The sequence below is a fragment of the Mustela nivalis genome (genome assembly GCF_964662115.1).
Source record: "Mustela nivalis genome assembly, chromosome: 20".
In the NCBI taxonomy this organism is placed as follows: domain Eukaryota; kingdom Metazoa; phylum Chordata; class Mammalia; order Carnivora; family Mustelidae; genus Mustela; species Mustela nivalis.
This window is the reverse complement of record NC_139039.1, coordinates 38,942,830-38,969,112: the sequence shown is the minus strand read 5'-3', so window position 1 is coordinate 38,969,112 and position 26,283 is coordinate 38,942,830. Positions and strand designations below refer to the sequence as shown.

The 26,283-nt window shown below is 41.2% G+C and overlaps 1 protein-coding gene across 2 annotated transcripts in view; it reads right to left on the bottom strand.

Moving 5' to 3' along the window:
• CSMD1 (CUB and Sushi multiple domains 1) overlaps window positions 1–26,283 on the bottom strand; it is a 1,903,837-nt gene that overhangs the window by 208,946 nt on the left and 1,668,608 nt on the right. For both annotated transcript variants that reach the window (XM_082715632.1, XM_082715633.1), the window contains exons 31-36: window positions 16,890–17,006; window positions 12,410–12,523; window positions 10,874–10,969; window positions 3,036–3,239; window positions 2,027–2,151; window positions 1,297–1,393 (exon numbers count right to left, since the gene is read on the bottom strand). In XM_082715632.1, the coding sequence (XP_082571758.1) occupies window positions 1,297–1,393; window positions 2,027–2,151; window positions 3,036–3,239; window positions 10,874–10,969; window positions 12,410–12,523; window positions 16,890–17,006 (753 nt within the window). The remainder of the gene's footprint in view (window positions 1–1,296; window positions 1,394–2,026; window positions 2,152–3,035; window positions 3,240–10,873; window positions 10,970–12,409; window positions 12,524–16,889; window positions 17,007–26,283) is intronic.

Genomic DNA, 26,283 nt, shown 5'->3' with positions numbered 1-26,283 from the left:
CTGCACTGTGATGAGAGCTGTGTGGACCGGAGTGCGTGAGTCTTCACAGGGAGAGAGCACAGGCAGTGACCCGGGAACCGCCAGGGATGGTGGGAGGTAAAATCCCCCAAGATCCATGATGGCAGGACAGACGGACCTTAGATGGCGCGTGAGAGATTACACATCACAGTGCTGTTTACTGCACGAACTTGAAGTGGCCTCGTAAAAAATGTGTTTCTATTTGCTGGAATCCAGAGACAGGATCTGGGGAGTCACTTAAGAGGAGGTGATTGACTGAAAGTTGCGGGCGCTGCGCATGGCCAGCCGCTGTCCACCAGCGTTTCTAACCCCCTGAGCAGCGGCAGAATAGAGACGCGTGGAGATGTGCACAGAGAAGCCAGCAACATAGTCCAGCCTGGGCGACACAAGCCATGATCTGTGTGGCCTGGGGGACACTCTTAGAAAAGCAACTTTTTCTCCGTACAATTCTGGATGAATCTGAAATGTGTGTGCATCTTTGTTCGTCACTTGTAACACAAGTCAGCAGGAGTACTGAGTGCAGAGTGCTGGTGTGGGACTCAGCCTGGCCCCTCGGGGCTCAGGGGCATCATGACGGTGATGCGGGCGACGGGCACAACGTCATGATGACGGCTACTGGGTCGGGAGTGTGGGTGTGTCTGTGCCCGACAGGATGGAAGAGGCAGGAGAACCTGCTAGGGTGAAAGAAAGGACAGACCGAGCTCAAGGGCACTGTGTATGACGAAGGCGGGGAGGGGGCCAGGCCCCTCCCAGGCCAGGGAGGAAGCGACGTGTGCAGAGGTTGCCGGCGGGAGAAAGAGCAAGGAAGGGCTGCATGGCCACTGGCCACGGTTCCCGGCAGGAGGCTCACGAGTGAGGCAAAGGGTCGAGATTTCCTGCGATGCTGATGGATCAAAACACTTGCAAGTCTCAGGCCTGAGTGTCCCCGCTGCAGACGGCCATTTTCCTGGACTGCCTAATCTCAGAGGATGTGTCTTCTCCGGAGCTGAGAACCGTGACCCCACATCCCGTTAGTTACTCTCACTGGGTCCCTTGGCTCTGGCCCAGCCCATCACCTGCGAACGTGCTGGTACCTGCCCCTTCTGCCCTGGGAACAGAGCTGGCCCTTGGCTCGCCTGTTGTGTGATGGGCTTCTCCAAGATTTCAACACTAGCCATGCTGTTACGGGTCTGCAGGAGTTTGCTAGGAAAATGTCCGCATCCATCTTTTTGTTGCCTGTGTTCCTGTGCTAGTGTTCATGATTCACAAACAAAGCCTGGGGAGCTGGTGTCATCTTACCTGAGAAACTTCCCAGCCTGGGTGCCGCCATGTCACCACCATCGTAGATCTCCAGAGAGTCCCAGTTCTGCTCCGTGGCAAAACTGATGACTTGAATCTAGCAAACAACAGTTTTCGGTTAGTGTGTGTGCTTGGATTAACGAAATCAGCCTGATCATGGGGCGTTTCCCATGAAACTGAGTATATATGCATAAGAGAAGCGTGACACCTAGGAGAATAAACCATGAAAAGACATTTGAAAATTTCTACAAATGATAATTTTGACTGCTTTTATCCTAAAAATCCATCATTGTTATCCCAAACAGAAAAATGCAATTAGAAACGCATTGCAGAAGCAGTAAGAAAAAGGAGACAGGCTATGGTTTAAATATTTAAAATAACCATTGCAAAATAAATAAATAAACCAATGCAAAAATAAATTTAAAAATTACCAAATGTGTGTGCATCTTTGTTCGTCACTTGTAACGCAAGTGACTAAAATAACTACTAACATAAACCAATGCAAAAATAAAATAAAATAAAATAACCAATGTGGAAATAAATAATAAAATAGAATAAAATAATCAATGCAGAAATAAATAATAAAATAAAATAAAATAACCAATGCAGAAATAAATAATAAAATAGAATAAAATAGAATAATCCAGGCAAACAGAAAGCCAGCACAGAAAACAAGCACAGGGCTGACGAAACCCTGTGCGCTCAGGCGTTCCGGGCACCAGGGGCTTACCTGAATGCCGGATCCCTCTGTAACTATGATTTTCCAGATACAGTTTAAGTTGTTACCATACGGTTCCGGGTAGCCAGGGGATAAAATTGTACCTCTGCGCTGAGTGAAATTGCCACTGCAGGGGACTAAAAGACAAAACCATGTCTCATAAAAATAAGGACCACAAAGGACAGCATGAATTTGATGCCTCACATGATCAGATAGTCAGAGGCCTGCAATGGCACTCATAGCCAGGGTCAGATCGAGTCTGTTCGCTTAGAAACTCACAGCATCATTGATTATTACCTACCAATATTACCAGGTTATAGATCTGGTGTCTGTAAGTTAACTTCTTCAAGCTCTCTAAGAGGGGTAGTACCTAACACTGGCGTCTCTGAAGGGAATTCTGTTTAGAATACTTTTATCCATACAATGTAAGGAGCTTTGCAGAGTATTGTCTCCTAGAGGCAGACCTGAAACTCCAAAGGATATTAATGGGATTTATGAGCAAAGCAGAGCGGAGAAGAGATGCTGCGACTGTGCAGGGGAACTCAGAACTAATCATGACTGCCCTAGAGGTTCTTACACCAAATGAAGCAAATAAACTATAACTAACAATGTCATTGTTATTCGGGCCACATTAACCTATTACTTTTTAAACCTTCATCAGCACACATTTATTAAAAAGGACATTCCACAATACAGCAAATCACCATTATAATGATTCTTCCCCAAAATGAAATTACGTTCTATCCCCATGGCTGGAGAGTTAATGGCATACTTAATAAGTATTGAGAAAGAAAACATGTTTCATACTTTTTTATCTAATGAGTAGTTTCATGAAACGTAGTAATCTTGAGGGTTTAGCTGCTGCTCAATTACGTTGGATAAAATGCATCGTTTTTAGACAGGTCTGGAGCATGACCAGTTGGAAACTGGACATAAGCATTGGGAAACAGCTCTTCAACCAGCTGGGAGGCTGGGCAGGGCAGCCTACGCAAGGAATCCCGCCTCCTGGACGCAGGCTTACCTATGCAGCTCGGGATTGTGTCATTCCACTGAGCTAGAGCATTGGGCACGGACTGGCAGCGGATAGCCGTGGAGCCCTGAAGGAGGTATCCCGGGTTACACTCAAAACGGACAATCGAACCCGCCGAAAACTCCGAGCCAATTCTCCTTCCGTATCTGGGCTCGGGAATAGAGCTGCATTGGGTATCGCTGGTTCGAGGCACAGCTAGAAGCAAACATACAACACAGTCATCTGTATCTTCCTTGGGAAGCCAAAATAACCTCTTGGAAGTAGAGTTAAGAGGAGTCCAGAGAGAATTTATGTTAATATAAGAATTAATAACGCTCTCTGCAATTTCTAGAGGGAATGATTTGGGGAGCACTTTCCCATCTGCATTTCATCCTCTTACCAACCCTGAGGACTGCCTTATATTCTCATTTCAGAGGAGGAAAACGTGGCATAAGGAGCATTAGTGCCTTATGAGAATTGAGTGATATTCAGGCAATTAAAATTAATCAAGCACCCAAATCACCGTGCTCATGATAATGAGGTGACTAAGAACTTGTTCTTATCCTCAAAGACCTTAGAGTCTAGTGAGTATAACATGGCCATGGCAATGCAATAACAAAATAAAAATAGAACTCCCCCATAGGATCCAACAATCTCGCTTCTGGGTCTACCTATGCAAACAGTACACACGTCAGCATCTCAAAGAGATGTTTCTCCCCCCATGTTCAGTGCCTCCTGAACATGCCACAGAAACAAGCCTGGAAACAAACCAACGGTCCACTGATGGATGAATGGGTAGAGAAAATGTGTTCTATCCATGCAGTGAAATACTATTTAGCCTTAAAAAAAGAAAGGATTCTGCCATTTGTACCAACACAGACGCTCCTTCTGCCTCCTGATGAAAGTCAAGATGCCCCACGCCACTCAGATTCCTCTGCCAGCACCTGATTCAGAGCGGAAGCAAAGCTCACTGCCTGTAAGCCTGTCCCAAATCACTGAGCATGGACCTCTATCCTATCACCAGCCCCTCTTGGAACTTTCTCAAGAGACACCCCCAGGGTCTCTGGGTGTGTGGTCTTCCCTGAGGCAGCTTGTTTGGTTGCGGGCATGTGCTTATGGTCCTTGGTGGCAGCCAAGAGCAGGCGAGCCTCGTTCAAGGGTGGGGTGAGCCTCCATTCACCTTGCCCCCTGGAATTCTCCGTCTCTAAGAGATTCTTCTGCTTAATCCAAAGGGGCAGGGATCCAGTTTGAAAAATACGTCCACCGGCAATGACGCCTGTTACTTACACCAAACCAACTCTTTGGGAAACAGACCTGGAGGCAGGCACCTGAACATGCGTTATTCTGTCTTTGTTCTGCACAGTCCCCTAGAAGCGACTCTGTCTCTATCGTCACCAGGATCCTCTCTCTCAGACTGTGCGTGTCCTCATGCGACAGTGCAGGCCTCGGGGAGAACACGCTTGTGCACTCATTTTCCCTAAAACAAGCCTCGCTCCTCACACTGCTTCTCAGCAGGCTGGCCTCATGTTCGGAACGGATCCTGAGCAGTGGCAGACGCCACGTGGGTCACTCGCTCCTCACACTGCTTCTCAGCAGGCTGGCCTCATGTTCGGAACGGATCCTGAGCAGTGGCAGACGCCACGTGGGTCACTCGCTCCTCACACTGCTTCTCAGCAGGCTGGCCTCATGTTCGGAACGGATCCTGAGCAGTGGCAGACGCCACGTGGGTCACTCGCTCCTCACACTGCTTCTCAGCAGGCTGGCCTCATGTTCGGAACGGATCCTGAGCAGTGGCAGACGCCACGTGGGTCACTCGCTCCTCACACTGCTTCTCAGCAGGCTGGCCTCATGTTCGGAACGGATCCTGAGCAGTGGCAGACGCCACGTGGGTCACTCGCTCCTCACACTGCTTCTCAGCAGGCTGGCCTCATGTTCGGAACGGATCCTGAGCAGTGGCAGACGCCACGTGGGTCACTCGCTCCTCACACTGCTTCTCAACAGGCTGGCCTCATGTTCGGAACGGATCCTGAGCAGTGGCAGACGCCACGTGGGTCACGGCTGCTAAGCAAGCGCTTCTATGAGCCTCGAAGGCGGAAGGCGATTCTGACAAAACTGTGCTTGAGTTCAGTGTTGACGTGTTTCCTGTCAGAAGGCGATTTGTAAAATTATAGACGAACAACTCCAGCTGAAACAATTAATGATACATCAGAATGACTCTTTTTTGTAACTAAAGACAGGATGCGGAATAATTCCAATATTATAATAAACATTGCTCAGAGCTCCAATTTGTTGAATTTCTATATCTGAGTATTTTGTTACAGTTGAGCAAACAGCATGAGAGCAAAAAGGAAATGAATAAAAAATATCCCATGGAGGCTTCAATTCTCAAGAATTTGTTTAACCCAAATGGAGAAATCTCTCCAAGGGCCACTCTTCTACTTGTCCTGAATGACAGGGAAAGCCCCCCGTTCTTGGGATGGCAAACCCTCCACACTGATGTAAGTGGCCTCGCCCCTGTTGGTCCGGGTAGTGCAGCCACGCCAGGGTCCCGTGGACGGGCACCAACACACCTTCAAGGTCATTCAGACCCATGCCATTGTTGAGCCTTTCTTCACGAACTTCATCATCGTCCTTTTTAAAGGGAAATAACAATAAACAAACAAACAAACAAAAAACCCTGCATTTGGATGAGATTATGAAGAACAGCTTTTAGAAGAAGACGTTCCCAAAGTGAGGAGAAGAACAGCTGTGATTCTGCAGAAAGAACAGAAGCGAGCAGGGACTGGGAGGCCTGACGTGCATGCAAGGTCTGGGGAAAATCGGTGGGCAGCTCCTTTTGCTCTCCGCACGTCCTCTGGCTCCTGCCCTTCCCCTGGATGCTTCGGGCAGCACCGGAGAGAAATTCCATCCTCCGCGGTAATTACACTCCATTTCTAGTAAAGGGTTTCCTACTGCTGCGACACAAAAGGGAAATCAGCACCATGGAGAGCAAACAGGGGACGAGGTCGGAATGAGTGCGGTCCGGGGCCCCCGCGCTGTCCGGGACAGGAGCTGGGCTGGTCTGCGGAGCTTCCAGAGCACCCACAGAGAGGGGAAGCCTGGTCGCTGCCTCCGGGACCCTCACGGCCGCTCTTTCAGAGCAGGGGTGACAAGAAGACAACAACCACAGCCGTAGTAATAACGAAACCGAATGCATGTAGCAATCACTTGCAAAGTCTAAGTGAGGCAGGCGTTCCAGTTTCATTTATATCTGTTTTTCAATGGATGTGTCTATTTTTCAAAATCATTCTGTTCCGGTCGTTGAAACATCGGACTTGAGCAGCCATTAATAGTCAGTGAATTCAAGCACGCATCACTGAATCATGACCAAAATTTATGCTTACTCATCTTGGTAAACCTATGTATTTTATAACCTTTCATACAAGATGTGAATTTCTTAGAAGTGGAAAACCTTGTAACTGATGCCATCTAAAAGGAGATGAAGCCTGGTGAAAATCAATCAAGACATGCATTTACATGCCACGGAAGAACCTTGAGCAAAGGAAATTTTAGTGAAAGTTCTTCCTCCCCAAACTCAAAAAATGCATTTCCAGGTGTCTAGATTGTTCCTCTGTTTCTTGTAATGCTAAGGAGGTGAGTCTTGCCATCAGAGGATCCTGGACCAGGAAGCCCTGAGCTAGAGAATCTGGGAAGCCGGGCTGGGAGGCGAGAGGCCGGTTCAGGTGAGGCTGGGGGAGGGGCTCTAGATCAGAGCTGTCCACACAGCTAATACACCGCAGAAAGACAGGGATCTGGGGCCAGCTGACATTTTTAAGTTGGGCTCTGTGCAGAGGTTTGATCTAAAAAGGTGCCCTCCTTTTCCCCATGAAATACTCAGTAAGTCCTACCTGGTTTACCAAGTTTGGAATCAGTGACTTATTTTAAGAAAAGGTAGTGTTGAATTCTACATGGAAATACATAAGAAAAATGATTGATATGTGGAAACAGCCAAGGCGTAAACATAAGACAGTTCAAAATAGTATTCTGTTGATGAGGAACACTGGCAACCACCATGTTTAATTTTAGGTAGGCTCCATGGTGAGCGGGAGCCCCACGTGGGGCTGGAACTCATGGCCCTGGGATCAGGACCTGAGATGAATCAAGAACTGGACGCTTCACCGACTGAGCCACCCATGCTAACCATAAGTTTAGTCCCGAGCACAGGCAAAGCAAGGAGGGGTCGGGCAGGGCAAGGTGGGGTGGGCAGTGCAGGGATGGGGAGCAGTGTAGGGGGCTTTGAACCATCCTGCATGTATCAGCACGAACCTGGGAACAAACAAGACAGGAGAAGAGTATCTTCTCTGCCTTAGTCGGCCTCTGTGGATGCACAGACTGGTTCCCATGCTATTTCCAGTGTTGCTAAGGTTGATTTAATACTATAAGTGTGTATTCTGGGGCCACGAAAAGTCTATGAAGGCCATGTAAATACTTTATAGAATAGCTATGGATGAGGATTCCTCTCATCCTGGAGGAATCAGACTGTGCTCGATTTGTTAAGAAACAGTAGGTAAGTTTCCCACATGGAGGCTTTCTTAGGATGACATGAATTCTGATTTTCTCATTGATCTAAGAATACATCGACTTTAGGTGTGATATATTTCTTTTGTGCAGTGGCAAAGATTATCTAAACGTGCAGAACCACATTTCCTGATTGTGGGTCCTGCCGGGGTCTAGGTGTGGGAGGCTAGGGAGGAGAAGAAAGGCTCAGGCATCCCTAGGAGCTGGGCTGAGGCTGGGAAGAAAACTTCTCCTGCATGTCTGAAAGGAAATCCAGAAAGTAGTGGGATGTATTCGTGTTTACAAGCCAGGTATGTTGTTCTCCTGTCTTCATGGGAGTGTGTTTATGCAGGACAAATACTACAGAGGTCCAGGCTGGTGCTGAATTCTGGAACAGTGAGAGAGAGATGCTCACACTTCAGTAGAATCCCTAGATGTTTGCTCATGGTGGGTTCCTACAGCATCTTTTGCTTCTGAATTCTGTTTGATGGTCATGCCACTGAGGTGTGTGGCTGCTGAATCAGAGGCAGATGCCAGGTTGCCCAAGGAGGACCGATGCCGGAGCCACTTTTTCTAAAAGGTGCTCAACGGTCGGGGAGACACATTATTTCTTCTCAGTCTCTGTCCAGCGCACACCATCCTGGTAGGACTGGTGACCCGTGAACTGGTTGCTCCATCCCGTGTAGACAATGTCCTTGAGTCTTTAATTCCATAGTGTCTAGCAGCCAAACAAGACTCTTCGCAGGTGCTGCGTTAAACCATTGTGGAAGAGCTATTTAAAGTCTTGTATTAGGAAGGTCCCTCCCCTGCACTGACTAGCCTCCTTTGGGGTGCTCATGGGTCCTAACTCACTCTCTTTCAAATATGCCCTCGACCTCAAAGTAGCGTGGAAAGCAAATGAAAACAGCAAAGGCAAAAGTCAATGAGGATCCTTTGTAAGAAAAAATAATAAATAAGTAAAAAAGCCTCTATCACATCCATTTCTCCGCAAGATCAGAAAGACAGAAACTTCCTCATTATTAATGCCTCTTTATTAACCAGGACCACATGGAGGCCAAGAGACAGCAATCCTGTCCTCCACACCCTGGCCCTGCCACCTTGTTGGCCAGAGAGGTCTCTAACTGCTCCGTACAACGCAGCTGTCTGTTAACAGAGTTAGACACCCTATCATCATGGGTGTCACAAAGTCCCTGTGCAATTTCAGGCTTTAATAACTTGTGAAAGAATGAAGCCATAAGTGGCATACAAAAGAAATTTTCAGGAAGTTCTTACAACATAGATTGCAAATAATTGCTTGACTTCCACAGATCTGCCATCTTTCAGAGGCAATGCTCAATTGAGCTTCGTGTATACATCGAAAACTTCCCCAGGTGCTCCTCACTGATTTATAAATTGCATTCATGATTCTAGTTCTTTACTTCCAAAAGATTTAGCTTTGATAAAAAGACATAAATTTTTGCATAAACTCACTGTAGGCACAAAGCATGAAAAGGAGGTGTACTGAGATTTAATATAATACAATATTGAGGATGTTGGAGTCATTATATATTCATAAAGACAAGGAGGATGGATTCCTCTTATAAATGATTTTCTTTCTACTTTTCTGTTTTGATTCATTGTAATGGTAATATGTTACTTTAAACCAAGAAATATAAGTTTTAAAATCATGACTTCTGAAGATAATATTTGTAAATAGGATAGACATGGGGCCAGTTGCCTCAGATATTTTATCCAATGATCTGATTGATTTTCTAATCATATAAAAAAAAAGACCAAAAAACACCGCTTATCAAGATGGACTATGCTAGCAACTTGAATTTTTTCAGGATTAAATGTGTATTTAAACCAAGTGGTCCTTGGTATCTTTATATGTCACCCCAACGTATCTGGGTTTGTAAATTTGCTTCTGCAAAATAATATAATTTATTTAAAGAAAATTAGGACTAAAAGGTGAGTTGCCTACATTGGTCACTGTCCAATAAAGCTCATTAAAAATATTGGTTTAATGGTTTATATTTTAAGAAAAGGTATAATTTAGAACAATGTAACTGATTGTAATTGAGTAGAAACATCATTGAAGCAATTACTGCCTACACTGGATTAGAGATACTTTCCCTGCCGCTTGCTGTCAGATACCTTCCTATTCCTCTTCCAGTCTTTCTCAGACCATCTTATTGCTGAACACAGAAGAGGTTTTATAGCAAAATAGTCTATAATTTATAAAATAATTGTTTTGTAATTATAGAGTTGATAAAAATATTTTGAGGGCTTGGATTTTGCCATGTAAGAGTCTTAGGAATGAGTTATGAATGAAATACACATTTTCCATAATTTTTTTAATAAACACGATGATGCTGCCTAGTATCTTTTCTGAAAAAGTCTCTATTAGAGGAAGAAACCAGTGCTAGAAAGTGATCCTCCTCCACTTCTGAAGAAAATATTTAAGAGCAGCGAGGAATCTCTCTAGCCTCAAGCAAAACTGAAACCTAGAAAAACTAAGCATTCCTTCTTATTTTGGAACAGACAGTTTGTCTCTGTAGATGGTGATCTCTGCACGTCGCAAGCTACACAGCAATTCCAAGTTCCATCCAAAGGCCTGCTTTGGTCTTCAGAAAGTGTAAAAATAGTTTACGCATGTTTTTTTAAGTTAATGTAATGCACACACAAAATAAAGGTAAACTAGAAATAGGGGGGAAATCCTCATTTTTAAAGAATCTTTGCGCAATCTTAGACATTCTGAATACTCTCCAATTTAAAAATAAATAAATATAAAGGTTTCAAAGTGTCAGAAGTTAATAGAACACAAACAAAATCAAACAGGTGGAGGGAAGGGTGCATGGGTAGTATTTGGGGATTTGCGTGATTTTGTGAAGTCGCTTTTTCAATAGTTTTTACAGGCAGGTCTGGAAGTGTACAATGTGCTTAAAGGTATTTTATTAAAGCAGTTACTAAAATCTAAGCCATCATAAAACACTTTGCCTAATTACATAAAATACTGTGAGGGATGTGAAATCCCTTGGCTAATGTGAGGAGCTGTGACAGAAGAAGTGGTCCGCTCGGTCCCCGATGGTGCCGGAGCAAAGAGCCGGTTCCGTGTCTTCATAGAAGCAATATCCTATTTCAGTGTCAAAAAGGAAAGCTGTGATGTTCTTGATAAATCGTTTGGGTATAAATATACGAATACCCTCAATTCCCTAAATATAAAGCAAAACAACACAACGCAGATATAAAGCAAAACAACACAACGCTGTGCTTTAACGGGGCACAGCATGCGACAGCGCCGGGGAAGACCGCAGCGTGCAGGGGAACTTTACCTTGGTAAACGAAGTGGAAGCCCCGGGCAGACGCTCCGCTCTTGGCGCTGAATCGCAGGAGAATCTGATTTGATGTCGCCAAAGGTAATGTTTCCCCTGAGGAAAAAATGAGAGACCATACAGGAAATCCACGGAGGCGCTGCAGCACTGGGGACAGTACTCGGGAAGTGATCATTGACTTGGAATTTCTCATGTGATTGTTGGGCTTCTGTGAAATTTCCCTTTGGGTTCAGGACTCAGACATATTGCATCTATCAAGATTTTAAAACTGTTCTTATCCATTCGTTCTGTTCAAATGTTGCTTTAGCAATCGTCTCATGGAGCAGGCACTGGTGACGGTCTGCCGGCGGACAATGCGGGAAACTGAAGCGTCCGACTTACTGCTGACTCAGAATCAACTGTATTTGAAAATGACTTGCTGGGATTTTTTTTTAAATAAGAAAGTTAAGTAAATCTGAATCCAAAGCTGATTTTAAAAATACTAAAGCATTCAGAAAACAATAACAAAACAAACAAACAAACAAAATGTTCTGAAAACATATCTCCACCTTTGAAAGTCCACCTGCCCTAGAGGAATGGTCTCTCCCAAATGCTGTTACAGGGCAGGTGAATGGCATTAGCTTTTCAGAGGCGAGTTTGTCCCCAGGGATCAATATTTTAGACCTGTATCTTCTGGTGGATTTGCAGACATTGCACCATTGGACGTTGGCAGGAAATGATAATCTTAAGACGCTCAGTTAATAATAGGGAGAAACCAGAAATAATCCAATCCTAACCTTGGTAGGCAAGAGTTTGTGATCCACCGATGTGCCTTGCTTTGGTAAACGATGAAAGCGCACCAGCGGTAGAAACCGTGCGGTTTGCACAAGGTCCAAGTGCACGAGGCGCTATGTAGATTAGGCTGCACTGACCAAGTGAATACTAATGAGCACTAAAACTAATTGTTTTCGGTGTATATTCTTATTTTTTGGTAGGGGAAGACTCCATTTTTGCTTTTATGCAAGAGTTTGGCAAAAAGATTGAGTTGTGAAATGACATCATGTGTTTCGTGAAGACCCCCATACGTTCCCATGCATTCGTGTGCACATGCTCATGTCCGTGTGTGCACATATGTACTCATGGGCACGCATGAGTGTGATGCCTCCCTATATGTGTGCATTTAAAGGCTGGTAATGATTTAGACCAAAACGTTGATACTGTTTATCTCCAGGAAGATCATGAGACATGGAAGAGAAAGTAGAATACACAAGATAGTTTATTCCCCCTCTTTTCCTGATATTTGCCTTTTTTATTGAGACAGATATTATTTTTTCTACAATGCTAATAAGTAAAATGATAACGGTCAACGGTTTTATATGTAGGATAAAATACAGTTGAAATTTTCCATCAGGAATAAGGTTTTGTTAAACAAGCAAGAAAACTTGAAGAGGATTGCATTCTTCTTTCATTAAAAGAAAAAAAAAAACGAACAGAGTTCAAAATGACTCATTCTAGCAGTCTAAATAAAATTCAATACAATATTCATTGAATGTTTACCTGAATGTGACCCCGAGAGTGAGCTGAGAAGTCTGGCTTGTGGGTGTGTTCCATCAAATAATTCCGCCAAATCATTCAGTGCCGTCTGGAAATAGGCAAATTGTCCAAACACCACTGCAAAATAAAGGGGTAGGGTTGATATGCTGTGTTCTCTCGCAAATAAAGAATCCTAAGAATTCTGTAGAAATCCTACAGAATTTCTACAGAATCCTAACAATTCTGTAGAAAATGATTAACTGGTTTTCTTTCTCTCTCTCTCTCTCTTTTTGGGGTTTTCTCTTTTTCTAAGATGTTTTAGGCTTAAATGATTTTATTTTGCTTCTTGATGACTTCATACTTAATAATACTTCCTCATATAGTTTGACTATTAATTGAATATTAATTGGAATTAATTGAATTAATTGAAAAGTAACTGAATGTTAATATTAATTCCTTTCAGTATTATATTAGGATAGTAGAAGAACAGCCACAAGGCCCACCATGTATTTATGGGCAGTTAATGGCATTTTGTGGGGACAGGGATCAAGACATCTGTAGGCTTTAAAATCAACCCAAAAAATTAAACTAAAAACATGCCAAGTTGTAAAAGAATTTAAAATTCTTTATTTAGGATTGTTATAAGGCCAAATTCTTAGAAACTCATTGCAATTTATACACAAGTCAATGACATGTCATAGAAATTGTTTATTGTCATTCCAATGTACAACTTTATTTTCTGATATTTTCTGATAGGCCATATCAGTAGAAGAACACACCTCCTCCCAGTAGAACACAACTGTGCATTTCACTAGTTCAAACTTCATAAATTATTTTGTACTCAAATTGACAATAGGGCCTTTAGAACATTTAGAAACTCTTGTGATTTGGCACGTAAACCAGGACCAACTGATTCTTGTTTATATGTAAGGTTTAAACTAGAATCATTCTAAATCATCTTGAGCAAGAAATAGATATGGACATGTCAGGTACACATATCAGAATTTAATGAGGGAATTAATGTAAGTGTTGGCAGAATGGAGGGGCTCTAACTGTAACAGCTCGTGTGTGTGTGTGTTCTATATATATATGTATTCTACACATGCCATGTACCCTATTACAGGTGTGCATTACATATACACACATGTATAATACGCATCACATGTACTGAACAGGTAATAAATATATGCACACCCATATACATGTATTTTAAGATTTTATAATTCCTTTATAATTTCCTGGAGAGAAACAATTAAGGAAGCATGAGAGCAAGGAGGACTTTCCCTGTGCGTGAGATAGTCTAAAACAAAGAATTAAAAAGCGGAAGAGAACGTTATGATTTCCACACGGTTCTGGCTCATACAATGCCTTTGTTCAAACCTCCCGCCCTCCAAAACAATTCATCATGTTGGAGGAGGATGCTTGCATCTTTGCAATAGTATAAAAGTGAATCATAAGCCCATGATTTCAAGAAACTTTGATTTAGCTAATTAATCAATCAATCATACTTTAAGAGACTTTTAGAAAGCATCCACTTTACAGCAGAATCTGAAGACAGCTGAGATTAGAAACAAGACCCCGGGCCGGCTGTGTGCCAACATGTGCAAGAGTCAGGTTCTGCACATCAGCAGAACTGAGGCTGCTTTGGTGAGCTGCTGGGGTTGAGTTCAGGCCCCTGACTGGTTCTGCCCCAAAGAGCAGATGTCTGCCACAAGTGACCAGTGCTCCGTGCTGTGGACACTGCAGCTAGACATGACTGTGACAGGAATGAGTATGGAGCTATAGGACGTGAGCCACAGGGCAGCTGTTTCCAGCTGTGGGGGAGTCCATGTCCAGCTGGGGAGACAGCAGCATCACTGGTCTTAAAGCAGGAGGACTGTAACCCTTCGTGTGCACGAATGACATGCGGGGCGCTCCTTTTAGCCCGTGACCATCAGACCCCGATTCCGCAGGGGACCATGGAATGTGGTCATTGGTCTGGTTTGGCAGGTGCTCCAAGAGGAAGGGAGAGGAAGGAATTGGGCAGCAAAGGCCACAGCAGCCTGAGACTTCAGGGCTTGGCAGGCCACACCCAAATACGTGGGGTTTGCTTGTGGGCAAAAAAGGGAGGGAAGATGCCGATCACGGTGTTTCTATGATCAGAGCTTTGTTTTAGAAAGGATACTTTGGTGATGCTTTTGAGTGAAAATAGGGAGAGACGGGGGTATGTGAAGACCTGCCGGAAACGTCCTTCCCACTGGAGCCTGTGCTCTCCGCACTTGTGTCACTTCCCACCAGCAATGTTCACCCCATCAGCCGACGAGGGATTTTAAAAAATGGGCATTTCACAGGCACAGACTTGTGACGATTATTGAATTAATAATTGAATTAATTTACTTCCCAGGAAAGAGTAAAGAAGAGTAGAGAATAGAAGATGTAAGACACTATAGATTTTCATTAAATACTCCATGTAACTATTTTCATTTCAAATTAAAATTTTCTGCCTGGATACAACGTGATACATGTATATCATTACACATTTCAGATTGGGAAACAATGCTCAATATTTAGGATAGAGGTTTGACCATTTTTTTTTTCTGCTAAAAAAAAATCACATTGTGACAATTCAGTAAACTTTGAAACAAACCAAAATCATAGGCTCTGGCTGCTATATTCCATTGTGATAAGTACAGTCTGTCATGTATCTAGGAACAGAAATAAGAGGAATATTCACGGCAAGTAATTGGAGGCTGCTGCGGGGCACTTAGATGGAAAAAGTGGATTTACTGGGACCAAGTAAGTGACATCAGAGGAATTGGTCTGGCATAAAGAGTGGGGATTAGGAGCTATTCTAAGTTTTCTTGTCTGTTTATTATAACAAAAGTGAACACTCTGAAGTCCTCTCACTTTCTTAAATGAGAGTAGGAGGTGCTATTCATTCCCAGAGTAAGTGAAGCCCTTTGCCCTTGGAAAGCTGGTCCCTCTGCCCTGGTCTCCAGGAACACGCCCATCATCCCTGATGCTCAGAACACCATCTCCTCTTAACCGAGCGAGATGCTACAAGAAAGGCCCCACCTGAAAACCCCATTACTCTTGAGAACTGACCCAGGGCGGACACTAGTGCTGGGGCTTCAGAGACCAAGCAAGGTACATCACACCGTTCACGAGGGGCCTGTGATCTAAACTACCTAAGGCTGACATCAGCGCCTGGCAGAGGTTTTCATTAGCGTGAACAGACCTGTGCATCGTAAATAACAGAAATTTACAGAAACCACTGGTCTCCCACATGCCATTTTCTTTTTTTTCTTTTTTTAAACATTTTTTTAAATTTTTTATTTTTTATAAACATATATTTTTATCCCCAGGGGTACAGGTCTGTGAATCGCCAGGTTTACACACTTCACAGCACTCACCAAAGCACATACCCTCCCCAATGTCCATAATCCCACCCCCTTCTCCCAACCCCCTGCCCCCAGCAACCCTCAGTTTGTTTTGTGAGATTAAGAGTCACTTATGGTTTGTCTCCCTCCCAATTCCATCTTGTTTCATTGATTCTTCTTCTACCCACTTAAGCCCCCAGGTTGCATCACCACTTCCTCATATCAGGGAGATCATATGATATGATATGATCTCCACATGCCATTTTCTTAACCAGCAATTAACTTTCCTATCATATAACTGTACTTTTTAAAATGTTTTCCCTCAAAAAGATTCTACCCTTAGAATTTTTATAATTTTGCTTTATATCTATGAGTAGGTGGCTGCTATTTTGACTCTAGAGAACAAAAAACACCTTAACTATGTAAGGTTTTAAATTTTAGTATTGGAGGGGAAAAAAAGAACCTTGACTATGAAGCTATAAAAGCTTCTATCTCTTTGACTCAGGAAAATAACTCAAATCATAAGAAATATCTGTGGTCAAGAGTGAGATTGGGGGTGCAGGAATCCAGCTTTGGGTAGACAGAGGGCAGACCTCACCCCCCACCCCAGGAAGGCCCTTCTGGAAACGAAGCCTTTCGGAAAGCCGGCTCAGTTGGAAGCATGTGGAGAGACCACCACAAATTACGTGCAAAGGAACCAGATGGGGGCTCAGCCTATTTCTGCATCACAATCACTCAGAGGGGACTTCAGTGATCCAGGGATTTCCATCATAATCTGATTACAAAATGTATGTACAAATTAACAGACAGTGTTCCCCTGGCCCATTTTTCTTGGTGATCCTCCCTGGGGTGGGGGCGGGGGGAGATGCTTTCTAGCAAAAGTAGAAGCAAAGCCAATTATGTTCTCTCTGATTATTCTGGATCACGATCTTAGAAGAACATTAAGCATTTTATATCACATTGATAAAAGAATTGTTTGGATACTCTGTACCTTCAGAAAACCTCTGCTGCAATACAACTCATCTTCTTGTGTATTATTTTGTTATATCAAGAGCTGAACTATTTCCTTATAAAATGGCAGAAGAATCATCAATGAAACCAATATGACACGGGATGACGACTACAAGGCTGAAAAGCCAACTTACCGAACTCCTTGGGCACCGTGATGGAGTAGAGGCATATCTGGCCAGCCGTGTAATTATGAGGGTAGTTAGGCGACAAAACGACCCCTTCGGATCCCGTGTACTGGCCTCCGCAGGGAGCTGCAGGTGGAATCAAGCAAAGGTCACGGGCCACCGTTGTCACAAAAACATAACAAAGTAGCAATGTGAGAGACTACCTAACCTTGCTGTCCCAAGTGACAGAGAATGAAACACAGAGGGTTTCCAGGTTTGAATAAAGAGAACTCAGCTTAGGAGGACAACCTAAGATGATTTTCGGACCTCTCTCAGATGGGCTGAAATAATCATGAAAACGGCTCTAACCCAATAACAAGTTCGATATAAAGAGATTCTTGAATTACCAAAACTCATCAGAATTTTCTGGCCAGTCCCAGTCATCAAATTAATTTCAGACCTACAAGGATGATTTCAGTTTTCTACTGATTTTATGTTACTATGGGTCTTAGAAAAAAAAATGTTTAACGTTTGGTTGTTGCTTTAACTTTTGGTCTCATGGGTTCAGTTCAAGAGTAACAGAAGGAATACTAATGTGCCAGAATCTTTTCCTGTAAGTTTGGCTTAAAACCAAATCGATTCCTAACTAGGAAGTCTGGGCAGATAGAAGATGGGGTGTTACTCGCAGAGCTCGGGGTCTGGGCACCTTTATTTCCCTTCTGATGACTTTCTTCCCTTGTGTGATGCTTTTGCTGAGAAAGTCTCTGTAAGCATCTTAAAACAGACATTCAATTGAATCCCAGTCTCATGATTTCCAGTGTTTTAATTAAACTGCCTCTACTCCAGTCCCTCTTCTTTCACTGAAGAAGAGCTCCCGGTCTGCGGAGCACGCGGGGAACAGGAGACACTGAACCGACAACCCCTGCCGTCTGACCACCGCATCTCAGGTACACCGTCCTGGACCGGACGTCAGAGTCATTTTCAGCATTTGACAAAGTCTGTATTTCTACAACTCATTCTTCTTGATATGAGGGTATTCAAGCACTAAAAGAAGGCAGAAGTAAAAGATAATATATTGACTCTTTTAAATGTTAATCAGGATATGTGAAGTTCTAATTGATGGGCTTTCTCCACAATGGTTCACGCTCCTGGGAATATACTGACCCTAACTTCCAAGCACCTCATTCGTGATTTGCGAGATTTCAAAGCTGTTACCTTATGATGGCACGCTAAACTTATATCTTATTTTAAATATCTTATTTTAAGTGTCAAAGGAAAATAGCTCATGAATCCAGTAGCTTTGATCTATTTGTGATCAGCTTCCAGAGATTTTATTTAACTATACTAACTGTGGTCTTCAAGCTGATGCCTTAATTCGGAATAGTTTTATCATTTAAATGCATTTCCATTGGTGTTGTTACAATTCTAAATAGAAACATTTTGTTTCAACTTCTGGTTATAAGTTAAACTCCCAGGGTGCCTGGGTGGCTCAGTGGGTTAAAGCCTCTGCCTTCGGCTCAGGTCATGATCCCAGGGTTCTGGGATCGAGTCCCACATCGGGCTCTCTGCTCCACAGGGAGCCTGATTCCTCCCCTCTCTCTCTCTGCCTGCCTCTCTGCCTACCTGTGATCTCTCTCTCTCTCTCTCTCTCTGTCAAATAAATAAAATTTAAAAAAAAAATAAGTTAAACTCCCAAGTTGCAAGAAATGCTGGTGACTCATTCTACTATTTTAGATACAACAATTTTTTTTCACCTCATCCATAAGTGTAATTGGGTTATTTCAGGACTATTTTTTTTCCTAAAAAGTTTAAAGTTCAAAATTTAAAAAACAAGTACCAATAAAAAATAGAAATTTATCATCTTTCAGCCACATAAAATTCAAGCAGATAATTGTGCAAATATCCTTTTTTTTCATGTATAAAATTCATCCATTTCAAATTTTAAGCACAGGTATAAATAAAAAACTCAAGTAAATGGGGTAACATCTGGATGCCCAAATTATCAGACAGACTTCCGTCTTATCAAGAACATGGTCTGATGAGTTTGTGAAACAATAACTACAAAGATTTATTTTGCTCAAGAGATGAAAGAGTATTATTTTGATAATAGAAGACCAAAAAAAAGACAAAATGAAAGGAAACTGACCTAATATTTTAGGTCCACCGTTGCCTTGATAAATTGCATTATGCCTGCATGTTCTTACTCAGACACTAAAGATAAACACACGAACTGTATACTTCAAACACAATTCAACACTTGTGAAATTGATAAAAACATATGTAGAGAGGAGAGGCAAGATGGTGGAGGGGTAGAAGACTAAAACGACATCGTATCTCAGGAGCTGAGCTAGATAGGTATGAAACCACTCTGAACTATTTGGTCAAACTCAACAGGAGACAGATGAGAAGAAGAGCAGCGATTCTAGAAACATAAAAGGTACCATTTTCTGGAAGGTAGGATGTGCTGAGATGTGAATCGGAAGCTACGGGAAGATAGACCACGGGTGGGGGTGGGGGACAGCCCCTCGCAAGGGCGGTGCAATTCCACCTCAAGCAAAGACATTTGAGAATCACTGCAACAGACCCCTCCCCTAAGAAATTCAGCAAGACCATCCAGCCAAGACCATTCAGCCAAGACCGAGCTCACTAATCAAGGAGAACAGAGGAACTCCACTGGGGAAAGCAACATATAGAATTCATGGCTTTTTCCTCCATGATCCTTTAGTCTTGTAGAGTTAAATTTCTTTTTAATTTTATTTTTTTTCTTATTTTTTATCTATTTTTATCCATTTTATCTATTTTCATCTATTTTTTAACTTTTCCTCTTTCCACTTTCAGCATTTTTAACTAGTTCATCTTAATAAAATCTTTTTTAAAAAATCTTTTTAAAACTTCATTGTTATAGTCATATTTTATCCCCTCATTGTATTTAAACTTATTTTTTGTATACATATATATATTTTTAAAGATTTTATTTATTTATTTGTCAGAGAGAGAAAGAGTGAGAGCAAGCACAGGTGGACAGAGTGGCAGGCAGAGTCAGAGGGAGAAGCAGGCTCCCTGTGGAGCAAGGAGCCTGATGTGGGACTCGATCCCAGGATGCTGGGATCATGACCTGAGCTGAAAACAGCTGCTTAACCAACTGAGCCACCTAGGCGTCCCTACATATAGGTTTTTATTTCTAAAAAATTTGGGATACAATTTCTTCTAATAGATCAAAATATACTCTAATCTAGCACATAGCTTTGGTCTAGTCTCCAGCCTGAGCACATTCCTTCCTCTTTTTCCTTTTTCCAACAAATTTATCTTATCCATGCCCTTTCTAGGATTTTTTAAAAATTTTCATCTTTACAGTCATATTCCATCCCTTCATTGTGCTTACCCTTATTTTTGTATATATATACATATATAATTTTTTCTTTCTTTAAAATTTTGGAAGGTAACTTCTTCTAAGAAACCAAAATATACCCAAAATCAAGTGGGTGACTCTATTCTATTCACCAGTCATATATATATATATATATATATGTATATATATATATATATACATATATATACACACACACATAGAGAGAGAGATGACAGATAGATAATTTTTTATTTTTATTTTTTTAAATTTTTATTTCTTTTTTCCCTTTTCTTCTTCCTCCAGTTATGGATATCTTCGGACTTGGTTAGCGTACATTTTTTTCTGGGGTTTTGCCACCCTTTTAGTATTTTATTCTCTCGTTCATATATTCTTATCTAGATAAAATGACAAAGCAGAAAAACAACACACAAAATAAGAAAAAGAGGCAGTACCAATGGCTAGGGACTAATCAATATGGATATTGGTTATATGTCAGAACTAGAGTTCAGAACAATGATTCTCAAGGTGTTAGCTGGGCTCAAAAAAGACATGGAAGATAATAGAGAGACCCTTTCTGGACAAATAAAATCTCTTTCTGGAGATAAAAAAAACTAAAATCTAACCAAGTTGAAATTTTAAAAAAGCTATTAATGAGATGCAATAAAAAATGGAGGCTCTTACTCCTAGGATAAATGAGGCAGAAGAGAGAATTAGTGATATAGAAGACCAAATGATGGAGAGTGAAGAAACTGAGCAAAAGAGAGACAAACAACTACTGGATCAAGAGGGGAGAATTTGAGAGATAAGTGATACCATAAGATGAAACAATATTAGAATAATTGGGATTCCGGAAGACGAAGAAAGAGAGAGGGGGGCAAAGGTATACTGGAGCTAATTATAGTAGAAAATTTCCCTTATATGGCAAATGGAACAAACATCAAAATCCAGGAGGCGCAAAAAATCCCCCTCAAAATCAATAAAAATAGGTCCACAACCTGTCATCTAACAGTAAAATTTACAAGTCTTAGTGACAAAGAGAAAATCCTGAAAGCAGCTCAGGGCAAGAAGTGTGTAACATATAATGGTGAAAATATTTGATTGGCAGCAGACTTTTCCACAGAGACCTGGCAGGCCAGAAAGAACTGGCATGATATATTCAGAGCACTAAATGAGAAAAACATGCAGCCAAGAATACTATATCCAGCTAGGCTATCATTGAAAATAGGAGAGATTAAAAGCTTCCAGGATAAACAAAAATTAAAGAATTTGCAAACACCAAACCAGTCCTACAAGAAATACTGAAAGGCATCCTCTAAGCAAAGAGAGAGCCTAAAAGTAGTACACCAGAAAGGAACAGAGACAGTAATAGTCACCTTCCAGGCAATACAATGGCATTAAATTAATATCTTTCAGTAGTTACCCTGAGTGTAAATGGGCTAAATGCCCCAATCAAAAGACACAGGGTATCAGAACGGATAAAAAAAAACAAGACCCATCAATATGCTGTCTCAAGAAACTCATTTTAGACCTAAAGACACCCCCAAAGTTAAAGTGTGGGGGTGGAAAACAATTTACCATGCTAATGGTCATGAAAAGAAAGCTGGGGTGGCAATCCTTATATCAGTATTATCCTTATGTCAATATTAAAATATTATATATTTTAAGGCAATCCTTCAAATCAATTAGATTTTAAGCTAAAGACTATAATAAGAGATGATGAAGGACATTATATCACACTTAAAGGGTTTGTCCAACAAGAAGATCTAATAATTTTAAATATTGATGCCACTAACATGAGAGCAGCCAATTATATAAATCAATTAATTGATAATGATATGATAATAGTAGGGGACTTTAGCACACTCCTCACTGAAATGGACACATCATCCAAGCAAAAGATCAACAAGGAAATAAAGGCCTTAAATGATACATTGGACCAGATGGACATCAGATATATTCAGAACATTCCATTCCAAAGCAACAGAATACACATTCTTCTCTAGTGCACATGGAACATTGTCCAGAATAGATCACATCTTGGGTCACAAATCAGGTCTCAGCTGCTACCAAAAGAATGGGATCATTCTCTGCATATTTTCAGACCTCAATGCTCTGAAGCTAGAACTCAATCACAAGAGGAAAGTTGGAAAGAACTCAAATACATGGAGGCTAAAGAGAATCTTACTAAAGAATGAATGGGTAAACCAGGAAATTAAAGAAGATTTGAAAAAAAATTAATGGAAACAAATGATAAGAAAATACAACTATTCAAAATCTGTGGGACACAGCAAAGGCAGTCCTGAGAGGAAAGTATATACCAATACAAGCCGTTCTCAAGAAACAAGAAAGGTTTCAAGTACTCAACCCATCCCTTCACCAAAGGAGATGGAGAAAGAACAACAAAGAAAGCCTAAACCCAGAAGGAGAAGAGAAATCATAAAGATCAGAGTAGAAATCAATGAAATAGAAACCAAAAGAACAGTAGAACAGATCAATGAAACTAGGAGCTTGTTCTTTGAAAGAATTAATAAAATTGATAAATCCCTGACCAGAGTTCTCAAAAAGAAAAGAGAAAGGACCCAAATTAATAAAATCATGAATGAAAGAGGAGAGATCACAACCAACACCAAAGAAATGCCAACAATTTTAAGAACATATTATGAGTAATTATACACCAGCAATTTTGATAATCTGGAAGAAATGGATGCATTCATAGAGACCTATAAACTACCAAAACTGAACCAGGAAGAAATAGAAAACTGAACAGACCCATAACTGGTAAGGAGATGGAAGCCGTCAATCAAAAACCTCCCAACAAACAAGAACCTAGGCCAGACAGCTCCCCAGGAGAATTCTACCAACAATTTAAAGAAGAATCAAACTGAACTGAATTGGTACTGAAACTGTTCCAAAAAATAGAAATGGAAGGAAAACTCCCAAACTCATTTTATGAGGCCAGCATCACCTTGATCCCCAAACCAGACAAAGACCCCACCAAAAAGAATTACAGACCAATATCCTTGATGAACACAGATATGAAAATTCTCACCAAAATGCTAGCCAACAGGATCCAACAGTATATTAAAAGGATTATTCACCACAACCAAGTGGGATTTATTCCAGGGCTGCAAGGTTGGTTCCACATCTGCAAACCAATCAATGTGTTATAAAACATTAATAAAAGAAACAACAAGAACCATTTGATACTCTCAATAGATGCTGAAAAGCATTGGACAAAGTACAGCATCCTTTCTGGATCAAAACTCTTCAAAGTATAGGGACAGAATGTACATACCGCAATATCAACAAAGCCGTCTATGAAAAGCCCAAAGCAAGTATAGTTCTCAATGGGCATAAATTGAGAGCAGTTCCCTCAGGTCAGGAACATGGTAGGATGTCCAGTATCACCACTGCTATTCAACATAGTACTAGAAGTCCTAGCCTCAGCAATCAGACAACAACAACAACAAAAAATAAATAAAAGGCATCTGAATCAGCAAAGAGGAAGTCAAACTCTCACTCTTTCCAGCTGATATGATACTCTATGTGGAAAACCCAAAAGACTCCACTCCAAAACTGTTAGAACTCATACAATTCAGTAAAGTATCTGGATATAAAATCAAGGCACAGAAATCAGTTTCATTTCTCTAAACCAACAACAAAAAAGAAGAAAGAGAAATTAAGGAGTCTATCCCATATACAACTGCACGCAAAACCGTAAGATACCTAGGAATAACCCTAACCAAAGAGGCAAAAAAGAATATATAGTTTTCTGTACTCAGAAAACTATAAATTACTCATGAAAGTAATTGAGGAAGACACAAAGAAATGGGAAAATGTTCCATGCTCATGGATTAGAAAAACTAATACTGTGAAAATATCTATGCTACCTAAAGCAATCTACACATTTAATGCAATCCCTATCAAAATACCATCAATTTTTTTCAAAGAAATGGAACAAACAACCTTAAAATTTATATGGAACCAGAAAAGACCCCAATAGCTAGAGGAATGTTGAAAAAGATCACCAAAGTTGGTGGCATCACAATTCCAGACTTCAAGCTCTATTACAAAGCTGTCATCATCAAGAGAGTATGGTACTGGCACAAAAACAGACACATAGATATAAGGAACACAATAGAGAAACTAGAAATAGACCCTCAACTCTATGGTCAACTAATCTTCAACAAAGCAGGAAAGAATGTCCAATGGTAAAAAGACAGTCTCTTCAACAAATGGCGTTGGGAAAATTGGACAGCCACATGCAGAAAAATGAAACTGGGCTATTTTCTTACACCACACACAAAAATAGACTCAAAATAGTTGAAAGACCTCAATGTGAGACAGGAATCCATCAAAATCCTTGAGGAGAACATAGGCAGCAACTTCTTCAACCTCAGCCACAGCAACTTCTTTCTAGAAACATCACTAAAGGCAAGGGAAGCAAGGGCAAACACGAACTAATGGGACTTCATCAAGATCAAAAGCTTTTTCAAAGCAAAGGAAATAGCCAACAAAACCAAGGACAACTGACAGAATGGGAGAAGATACTTGCAAATGGCATATCAGATAAAGGGCTAGTATCCAAAATCTATAAAGAACTTATCAAACTCAACACCCAAAGAACAAATTATCCAATCAAGAAATGGGCAGAGGACATGAACAGACATTTCTGCAAAGAAGACAAATAAGACAAAAAATACCACCCAAATACCAAGAGACACATGAAAAAGTGCTCAACATCATTGGGCATCAGGGAAATACAAATCAAACCCACAATGAGATTCCACTTCACACTAGTCAGAGTGGCTAACATTAACCGGTCAGGAAACATCAGATATTGGAGAGGATGCAGAGAAAGAGGAAGCCTCCTATACTGTTGGTGGGAATGCAAGCTGGTGCAGCCACTCTGGAAAACAGCATGGAGGTTCCTCAAAAAGTTGAAAATAGACTCAGCAATTTGACTACTGGGTATTTACCCCAAAGATACAAACATAGTGATCCAAAGAGGCACACACACCCCTATGTTTATAGCAGCAATGTTCACAGTAGCCAAACTATGAAAAGAGCCCAGATGTCCATCAACAGATGAATGGATCAAGAAGATGTGGTATATATACACAATGGAATACTATGCAGCCATCAAAAGAAATGAAATCTTGCCATTTGCAGTGATGTGGATGGAACTAGAGGGTGTTATGCTAAGTGAAATAAGTCAATTAGAGAAAGACAATTATCATATGATTTCCCTGATAAGAGGAAGTTGAGAGGCAGGGCAGGGGGTTTGGGAGGTAGGGAAGGAAAATAAATGAAACAAGATGGGACCAGAAGGGAAAAAAACCTTAAGAGACTCTAAATCTCACAAAATAAACTGAGGGTTGCTGGGGGTAGGGGGGTAGGGAGAGGGTGGGTGAGTGATGGACACTGGGGAGGGTATGTGCTATGGTGAGTGCTGTGAAGTATGTCTCTGATGATCCACAGACCTGTGCCCCTGGATCAAATAATACATTATATGTTAATAAAAATAATTGATTAAAAAGAAAGAAAGAAAGAAAGAAAGAAAGAAAGAAAATAAAGCATCTTTTTAAAAAATGTAGAGAAATTTAATTTCATTCTCAGTAATTATTCTGTCCATATGACTGTGTTGATGTAAGAAATATATGGGTGTGGGCTTTTCCATAAATAAAAAATTATGATACTGTGATAAAAGAAAAATAGATATATACTTACTCTTTGGTAATCAATGTATTAAACAGATCATTTCCCAAATGAATAGAGTAACAACAGCATCATTACAGATGGTCACAAGAAACGTACTCATCCCTCTGGTTAATTGGAATATATGTCTCACATGTAAAGGCAACAAAATACCATCAGGTTGAATGCGAACCAGAAATAACACAGCAAACACCCTGCCCCATGAAACGGATCTAGGGTGTTTCAATTTCAGTTCTGACTTTATAGTAAATTTCAGTGAAGAAAAATTGGAGGCAACAGATGAATCACGAAGAAAAAAAAATATCCTACATTTAAAACAAAACTAGTCCAAACTGCACTGACTGCATTCCAAAATAT